Source organism: Formica exsecta, unplaced genomic scaffold (genome assembly GCF_003651465.1).
Source record: "Formica exsecta isolate Colony F162 unplaced genomic scaffold, ASM365146v1 scaffold1234, whole genome shotgun sequence".
Lineage (NCBI taxonomy): Eukaryota > Metazoa > Arthropoda > Insecta > Hymenoptera > Formicidae > Formica > Formica exsecta.
In genome coordinates this window covers 1-10,431 of record NW_021848569.1, presented here as the reverse complement: position 1 = coordinate 10,431, position 10,431 = coordinate 1, and the positions used below count along the sequence as shown (strand labels likewise).

The 10,431-nt window shown below is 34.6% G+C and overlaps 1 protein-coding gene across 1 annotated transcript in view; it reads left to right on the top strand.

Moving 5' to 3' along the window:
* Positions 1-10,155, top strand: part of LOC115245637 — a 50,249-nt gene extending 40,094 nt beyond the window's left edge. The window contains 6 exon segments of the mRNA XM_029824046.1: positions 2,229-2,306; positions 6,532-6,609; positions 7,345-7,449; positions 7,956-8,072; positions 8,785-9,071; positions 10,014-10,155. Coding sequence (XP_029679906.1) covers positions 2,229-2,306; positions 6,532-6,609; positions 7,345-7,449; positions 7,956-8,072; positions 8,785-9,071; positions 10,014-10,155 — 807 coding nt within the window.
* Positions 10,156-10,431: the final 276 nt, after the last annotated feature.

The window sequence follows — 10,431 nt, the reverse complement described above, 5'->3', positions numbered from 1 at the left end:
AAAGATATTGATTTTAATTACGTGCTTTCATCTCTCCTTGATATTAACATGAAGATAGCGAATCTGATTGTGAGACTACTTGGAGTATGAGGATAAACCGCGGAGAACATTTGTGACATAACTCCGCAATAATTAGCAAAGGGAGCTTATATGTAATTAAGCGATCGTACAATGAATCATTATGTTCGCACAACGGGATCAAGCAAGAGGTCATGATCGATCGCGCGCGCAATCGATTCTGTAATCGGACGAGACTTGGGGTGGCACAAGGAAAAACCGGAGCGTGAAAAAGCGAGAGAGAGAAAGATGGAGTGCCGTGGATGAGCTTACAAGCTCGATCGGACGGGGGGAGGGGGTGTCCTTAGTCACGGCGCTAAATATAACGGGCGGTCGGTCAGTTTGTTCGTAAACGAACGTAAAAGCGCTCGACGCGCGATCGTCTTGAAAGCTCCGCTTCGTGCAAACCTCCACGAGCTTTTAAAGAGGCGCGACCGTTTTTTCTTCGACACGCGCGTCTTGTCTTTAGATGCGACGCATATACGAACTGCGACGTTCTTTTCCTTTTTACATATCTTGAGAGCGGGAACTTGGGTAACTTTCAATACCGATCACTTTGATGATCGATGTTCTGATTCGAGAAATCGGATATCTTTCTCTCCTTTAATTTCTGTTTTTCCTGAACTGATGAGTATTAGAAATTGCGCGAGACTTATTTATCTAGCAATTTTTATGTTAAAAATGAAAATTTTTACAGATACTTTTGTTTTTGATTTCTTGGAAGTTTCCGTCATTAAAAATATATTTTTAAATATATTTTTGAAATTGTTTATCTGAAAATGTTTATGTTGAGGATGAGGAATTAGAAATATACGACAGATTTCCAATGCTTGTCACTCGTAATGATCGATATGTTGGTGTACCTATGACTTTTCTTTTAATTTTAATGTCGGTTTCTCGAAAACTTGTGCCATCAGTAGAATAATTTAATAGAGAGAAAGAAAAACAATTGTAATTTATTTTGAACAAACTTATATAAAATAAATAAAATTCTTGTGAAATTCGTAAAAAGAGTACAAATATAAATTATATAATTACTATTCTTTCGATGCAGTTTACCAAAACGAGAACCCTTGAGCGCGATCGAGAAAACTCGTAGGAAGAGCTCCAGAATAAAACGTTTGAGGACGGCACACATTTACGTACGGAAACCGTAAGAGCTCGGCTTTGATTTCGCCGTTTCCGCTAAGCGGAGCAGGTTGAAGCGATAGTCCGGAAATACGCGAGTGAATATTCTGCGTCGGCCACATTTCGCGTGCATCGATTCCGCGAGGATGCTATGCGAGTAGGGTGCATCCGCGCTTACAAAATCTCAACACAGGTGGCCTACGAGGATGACAATGAACGCTGATCGCAAGCTCATCAATCAGCCGTCGGTGGACAGCGAGAATAACGAACGCGTCATCTCTGAGCGCGTGGGTAGTTTTCGTTTTCGACGTTTATATTAACTAGGCAGGCGGCTAATTCTGAATGAAAAAACATTCCAAATACTTTGAGTCAGCGCGTTGAGTATGTTCTTTTGACGTATTACGCGCGTCGCAAAAGTATTTCTAAAATAATCTCGAGTGTCATATTTGAAAATCAGATAGACTTTTTTTATCATATTAGGTTTTCTTCTATATTTTTTGAGAAAAGAATGTATTTGTTTTATCCACTCATATTTTTTGCGAATTAAACATATATAATGAAAAAAATATAGAAAAAAGAAAACGCGAATGTAAAAGATGTAACTAGGAAAAAGAGACGACAAAAAAAATTGGTAAAGATAAAAAATACAATGGCGAAAGATTTCGAGATGGATTGCGCGTGATTTATTACACTGTGTATTAAGTAATTCATGGTTAAATCATCATCGATGTCTCTCGATGCTGACATAATCTCAGTATCGACGCATTGTTCCTATTATCCTCCGCGATGCGTATCCATGGGACGTAATATCTTGCGATTTGTCGTTTACAATGCATAATCGATCATAATCGAGCCTCGTCATAATTATACACGTGAATTATTTCGTAAGTGCACGTGCGAGCTTCATCACGAAACGCGACACGATGATAATCGAGTGACAGCTATGCACGCCTCCTCTTCTCCTCTGTCTCGATCAAGCGTTTCTTTCTCTTTCAACACCACTCGACAAATATTTCAATAATTGTCTCTTTTTTTACGTGTAGGACACGAGAACTCATGTGGTCGTGGAGCTTTACGACACGGAACGATCCTACGTGGAGGCGCTACAAATACTAGTCAATGTGAGTATTAGTGATTTTAGATTTTAGAAGACTTTAGAATCAGATTTTTTTAGAAGATACGAGAAATAAATATCTATAAAATAAATAATATATAAATAATTAATATATAATAATATAAATATTATAAAAGATGATATAAAAAATAATATAAAATAATATAAAAGATATTTTCTGTTTGATGTGTGATAATTATATTGTAAGTAATAGAAACTTTAAAGATTTTTTTTGACTTGTACAGCGATATTAATCAATATATACGTATACATATAGCTAAATACAAACCTTAATATTTGACATAGTTTTCTCCGGAAAATAGTACAGATTTTTAAATATTTGTTATTATTCAATATACTTTTTAGTTAAATTCTTTACAACTTTGGAATCTTTGCTAGAATACGTAAGAGTAAGAGGAGAGAGATAAATGCAGACAAATTAATTTTCTCCAAAAATAATATTCTTTCCGGATTGGATTGATCAAGAGAACTGCATCGATCGATCTCTCAAGTCGCGCTGCAACGTCAGAAGAAACGTTGAATCGATGCATGTCGGAAACTGCGATTTGTCCTTGCATCTTGTAAACAAACAACCCCGTTCGTTTACTCTCTCCGCTCTAGCGAGCTGTTGCTAGTTCGACCCAAGCACGCCGTCTCTTCAGCCTGTTGTTTACATTAAAATTTCCATTCCCGACTTCTTAATCATTTTTCGTTAAACACCGGAAATAAAGTCAAAATATCAGGTCGTAGCAAATATTATAGTTACGGGAATCGGTTGCATAATATTGTATTCAGAATGCATTAGCAATTATACACGTATCGTTGCTCTCATTTCGAGAACTGAGAAATCATTATCAGATCGCGACACAATAATGATAAATTTTATATTGCAATAGCAATTTTTCTAATAAAAGTCATGACTATTGTTTAAATCCATCTACTTCAAACGTTCCTTAATGCTGGGACAAATTTGAATGATAAGAAAATTGTGAAAAATCTATATAAAAATTAAGATATACATGTTTATTCTATTAACATTATTAATTAACATAAAAGATGTAATTAGAATCTGTTTTCATTAAAATAATTGGAATAATAAAGGATTATTTTTTTTTACGTAAAAATTTGGTGCCATACATTTTTCATTATTGCATAAAACATTGTTCGAAAAATAGCTGATCTAACTCGATGTAATCGTAAAACTAATAATTTTCTCTCATACTACTAGGAAAAATAGTATTAATACTACGAGGGGCAGTCAAATATAAATCGAACTTTTTCCAAAATTTATTATTCTATCAAAATATTTTCAACGCACACCCAAATCATTTTTTCTACATAGTTTCCATTAACATCTAAGCACTTTTGCCACCAGTTTGGCAATTTTTTTATTCCCGTCTCATAAAAAGTAGTTAGACGTATCCGAAATGTTTTGCGATTATGCACAAATAAAATGTTGCTTCTGCACGACAACGCTAGGCCTCACGCTGCCACCATAAGAAAAATTGGCTCAACTGCACTGGACCATCGTTGAACATCTCCCTTACAGCCCCGATTTATCCCCGTGTGATTATCATTTGTTTGGATCACTGAAAGAGGCGTTGTCGAGGACAACGACTCGACAATAATTAAGAAGAAAAATGGAAAAATTCGTGTGCAATCGGCTTCGGATACGTCCCACTACTTTTTGTGACACGGGAAGAAAAAAACTATCAATCTGGTGGCAAAAGTGCTTAGATGTTAGTTAAGAAACTATGTAGAAAAATGACTTGGAAATATTTTGATCGAATAAAAAGTTTTGGAAAAAGTTCGGTTTATATTTGACTGCCCCTCGTATATGAGAAACTTTATTCCTACATTCAAAATGTACGTAAATTTTCCTAACAGACAATTGTTTGTGACAATTGACAGTATATTTCAAGGTGGCATTAAATATAACAGAATTGGCACCCTCCTTACCAAGGACGCTTCCAAATGTGCTCGCTATTTGATTTTCAGCGCATTGTTTGCGTCCTTCGTCTGAATATATTTTGTTTTAGCTGGAAAATACATCTAATATTTGAAGGGCATTCCACAAAGTTGATTACTGGATCATACGAAGAAAATAAAAGGCAATCAAGAGCTTTGTTTGATTACTGGATGATGTGCAGGACGAGTTTGCAAGTAAATGCGCGTGTCAAGGTATCGCTATCGCGCGAGATGATAATTGCGTTACTCATCTAAATCCAATTTCCGACGCGGATATTCTGCATGCAGAATGTTCCAGTTCACGCGTCCACATCCTTTTATCTCTTTTGCGCTCTTTATCTCTAACTCTATTGAAATTAAAAGCTAAAAATACTTTAGCAATAGAATCTCATGACTTGTACGATTTTTCAAAATGACACAAATATCAATTTACGACAAGACGTACAAAAGAGAATTTATAAATAAGATAGAATCTTGCGATACAAAGATAGAATTATTAAAATAAAATTTTTTTATGTCTGATTATGCCTAATTTATATTTACATCACTCTAGATGAAAAGGTAGTATAAAACTTAAATCATAAACATGTAATGTATTTAAAATCTATAAAATTTTGAACGCGTTTAATTTTACTAAAAGCATGTAGAGAATTGCCTTTCTCTTGCGATATCTTTCGAAATTTATGAAATTCTTTCAAGCACACGGGATCTCTCGTAATCGGAAGTGCGATGGTTTGAGCACGTGTGCAGCGCGAGACGCGTCACATTAACTTGCAACGTGCTCTGTATAATTGTAACAATTATATGGCCTGTAATTGATGCTTCAATAAAAGGTATCTGGACAAACATTGGCTATAAGACCAATGTTGAGGCCAATCTTTGTTTTAAATAATTAAGCGTGCCGCGCTAATTGCATTGCTGTTTTGCAGCGCGGAATAATCATTGAATCAAGCAATTAAGATAATTAATACACGCGATAAAGCTATCAGGAAATTATATGCTACTTTATTGCACGATTCGTTCGAGGACACCTCTCGTTTTGCCAATTATCAACTTAAGCTTTCAAACGAAATCATCATTTCTCGATCTAAGCCTTTGATAATAAGAAAATCTTTTGCGATACTCTTTCGAGGCACACACATGGATAAATAATTTAAAATATTTTAAAAGTATGTGTATCGCGTACTTTTCAAATTACACACATTTTAATATCACATTTGACATTTTTATATTTTCCACATATATATTAAATTATTTTTTAATTAACATAATGAAAAAAAAATTTTATTTTATTATTTTTGAATATTAAAGGGCAGGATAAAAAGAAATTAAAAGAACAACACACATGCAACATTAAAAACGCACGTTGAATTAATTACTGAGTAAATTTAATTTAATTTAAAAGTAAAGAAATATGTATATTAATAAAAAAGATATATCCTATAATACTTTAATAAAATATATATATGTATATTTTAGATTGCTATCGCACTAAATCTCTGTACTATCACATTTGAAATGCATAGTCAAGTTTAATTTACGCGTGCCACTTTTTACGTTTCCAAAGGGCGCGTGCCGTTTTTTTTTTTCGAGATTCAGAGGCGATTTTTAACTCGTATTATTAGCCCGCGGATCTTCAGCATCATCATAACGGCGGTACAGGCCGGCCTGATTGTCATATTTTATAAACAACGCGGCTGTGTGCCGAAAACTCTTGTCGGCATGTTCGCCGATTATTTAGCAACGGCCTTGGAACCAACGACGCGACAAGAGGTCCCGCATTTTTCACGTCGCCGTGCGACGTAGAAAAAAATATAGTGGGAATGGTGTCATCACAGAAGAGCCGCACAAATAAACTGTAAGACATATTTCCCGCCGCAGTCGATTACGGTATCAACGCGCGTTGGCGTTAATTGAATTTAACTTATTTCTTGGTATTCAAATTCTATTATCATTTAAAGTTCGTAAAGTTCATGGGGGCTTTTTCATCTCGAAGGACAAAGAATCGAGCCAAAGGCTCCACGGTAAACACGCGAAAACACTTTGTCATAATTTAAATCTTATTATCATCATTAGGAAATTTCTTTCGCCAGATGATACAATTTTTTAGCACATTCATATTTTCTTTCCTATTTAATTAAAAATATTATTGATTGTGCGTTTTGTTAATGAGAAAATTTAATAGATAGAAAAATTATTTTGCTACAACGCATGTTTGAAAAACATATTATAAACACAGTATTTGGTACTTGCATTGGTTGCAGAAATATCTACAGCCCTTGAAGAGCCCCGACAATGCCGGCTTGGTAGATGCCGGAACGGTCGACGAGATATTTTATCAGGTAAGGAAAAGTTGTCATCTCATTATCAATTTTTATTCGAAAAAGAACTGTTTTAAGAAAAATAAAATAAAAGAGATATATTATTATTCTAAATGTATTATACAAATTATATAAATATATTATTTTTTTAACCTTGCACATATATGTGCGCTATTACTCTTAAGCCCTTGCCACGTTTGGAGCAGCGGTTAATTAGCAAATTGCTGACTGTTAATTAGCTGTTGACAAACTGTGTCTTTGAAAAGTAGCGAGTAATCAATCATCAATTGATCAATAGTTTATAGCCTGGTATATAGTTTATAGACAAGTATCTAACTAAATTGACATTTAGTTCATCAAATATTAGTGACATTTGGAGTTAATAAAAGATGTGTGAAAAATGTGTTTATTATGTTAAACTTTTATAAAAGTTAGAGGAATATTAAGATTAAAGAATAGATATTTAAAGCTATAACATTTAATGATAATATTTAAAAGTGCTTGTAAATGTGGTTACGTCACTCTTCTTTTTATATTTTTTTATCTTTCTTTAATACATGTACTTGAATCGATAAATAATAATAAATTCATGAGAATTAGAATCCATGACACTTCGCTTGTTAAGCTTGATGCGTTGCGTTTTATGATTAAAAATTCGCTCGTATTTCTCGCTCGATTGCGTATAAAGTATTATTCAATCTCGCGTCGTTTGATTAATGATAAAGTTGTTGAAGGGAAGTGCTTATGCGTTTTCAGATTCCTGCGCTTCTCAGCCATCACGAGGTATTCTTGGAGGAGCTGCGTAGGCGACTGGACACCTGGGAACTCAAGCAGACGATCGGCGACGTCTTCCTCGATGTGGTCAGTTTACATTGTTACTAGGCGCGCAAATATCTTCGGGCCATGTGTGTGAGAGATTAAGCGCATAACAATATATACGTTTTTTTTTTGCCGTTTAAGATACTAAAATGCTAATCAAGAATCGACAGATTCGCTGCGTAACATTAATTTACGGTGCGTTATTTATTTTATTCGGTCTGCTTTAATAAATTAATGTGTGTATCGTAGCCTCTCTCTCTCTCTCTCTCTCATATTATCCTCCTTACATAAACATGGAATATTTGTAGCCCTTGAAACACACATTTGTCTGCGTTCCGCATATTTTCCCTATATTATATAACGAATGAATTTGTGATGATAATTTTGCGACGCATTCGTATAATTCGTTCTTAACTCATGAATACTTAAATAATGAGTCAGTACTTCCTTTGAAATAACGCGTTTACTTGGAGAATTGCGTTTCGCGTACGTTATATATTTTCATCGATACGCCGAGATATAAACATAAAGAAACTTGTGTTTTGCAGTTCACGAAACCGGTGGTGCTGGAGACCTACACCCTGTTCCTGGACAATTGGAAATCCGCGAGGAAGGCGATAAAAACAACGTGCCAAGCGAAACCGGCCTTTGCACGATTTCTCGAGGTACGTTCTATCCGCTTCAATTCTCTCTCTTTTTCCTTCTCTTTCTCTCTCTTTCTCTCTCTTTCTCTCTCTTTATATAACGCGGCAGTTATTATTAAATACAAAACATTTTTATTTCACGTCATTTTTTAAAGCACCGCGGTCCTGATCTTTCGTACAATTTTATTGTGATATAATTTAACTTGTTACTTGATTGCCAATAGCATTCTCGTCTACTTCCCACATAAAATCCTTCGAGATTCTGTACATCTTTGACATGCTTGGCAACTTAGACCCTGGAATACGGATTGTCAATCACTTTAAACGCCAAACTGCACTTATTGTTAGCGTTTGTTAAAGATTTTTAAAGAAAGCAGTCTATAATTTTATTCTATTATAAATTAGTAAACTACAATATATTTTTTAAAACATTATGTGTAAAATTAAGATCAACGAAAGACCGTTTATTAAGCAACGTTAGTAAAGTAAAAGTATTAAAAAAACAGATTATATAATTAATATAATTTAATCCTCAAAATTATTTTGCACAAAGTTTAGGCTTACATAATTACAAAAAAAAAAATACGATTGTAATTATTATTAATCAAAATATCTAAATTGCATGCCAAGAGATAAATTTTCTCTAATCCGGGGTATAATTTTATCCGAGGTAAATTATAAAAAGTTTTCAGTGGATATAGATTGACACTTCGTTATTAATTTTTGCAATTAGACGATGGAGCGCGAGCATAAGGGCAAACTGGGTTTGGACCAATTGCTGATCAAACCTGTGCAAAAGATTCCGCGGTATGAGCTACTGATACAGAGATTGCTAAAGCACACAGACCCGACGCATCCCGATTACGAGCTGCTGCAGGCCGCGCAGAAAGAGGTGCACGAGCTGGTCGTGAAAATCAACTGCACGGAAAGGGAGTCACTCGAGTGGGAACAGCAGCAGACGACATTAAGGGAAGTCCAGGCCCTCGTTGAAGGTCTCGCCGGCATTGTAACGAACGACAGGTATTAATGACCAACGACCTTTGTTTATGATTCTTATGTCGGTCGCGGATGATTCCATTAGCAACGGTATTGATATAAAAAATTGAACAGTTCTAATAGAATAATATATTTGATCGCCTGCCCCCGACGGCTGATCACGGGCTTACGATCGATATGCTGCGCGAGATCTCGATTTACGATCATTTTTTACCATAATATTCTTGCGTCAGTAAAACGCATCTATCACAAATTCATGTTATGATAAGAAAATAGTCTCGATATTTATCGCATCGTGACGTGCGTCTAGAAATTTAATTTTAGCAAAGTGCGAGAAAATAATGGAGCGAGGACAATTGATTAGGATCTGCAAATTGTAATTAATCGTTCAATTTACAGAACGTGCTCAAAATCATGTTTTGTTTAACTTATATTTTTGTTATTTCTAGATACTTGAGTATCGACTGTTTACCACTTTATGTCATAATAATAAAATATTAAATATAGATTGTGGTTGATATTTAAAAAACACATCATTGTATAAAATTTAATAAAACAGTATAATTTAATTTCATGATTTAATTAAACGGTATAAAAATTTCATTATAGCATGCTGTCGTGATATCAATCTTTTAGAATAGCTGTTTCAAAGCAAGCTTTAAAGGCGTAAATGATTGAGAAAGTACATGTATCATAAATGATTGAGAAACTGTCTCATCGCAGTAACGTTTTCCAATAAATTGTCGATTATTGCTGTGACAGAAACATCGTTCCACTTCACGCGCTTTTCAATCTGTGCCAATCGCGTTGCACGCGTTACACCGTTTTTCCACCGGACTTATTTAGCCGTCGGAATCGGGGTATCGATTACCAATAATAATGTGTTGTGGTGGAAACTGTCCGCGACGCGACAAAAAGATTCATCGAATTTATCGTGTGACACTTTATCCGCTTTTCCTCCTGTAGAGCTTTCGTCCGGCATGATCTGGTCACTATAGCATCGAATCAGGGCACGCGGAAGGAACGGGCTTTATTTTTATTCTCCGATCTCCTCGTCATCACCAGCATCAAGCGCAGAAGCGGCACGATAAGAAAACCGTCAACGTAAGTATCCTTGACAAGAATATCTGAAATATATTTAAGTAAAAAACATATAAAATTGCGAATTTTTCTATTTAAAAAAATAAAGATTTTTTCGAATTTATTTTTATAAATTTAGCTAGATTTTATTCGGCATTATGACAGATAACATTTTCTAGATAAAATGTAGACGCTGTGGCAACATTTATCAAATTTTCTAGAAATTACTTACAACCAATTTATTTTAATGATATTTTATTTTAAAGATATTATATAAAGATTTTTAAAATAAAATTGTATAATA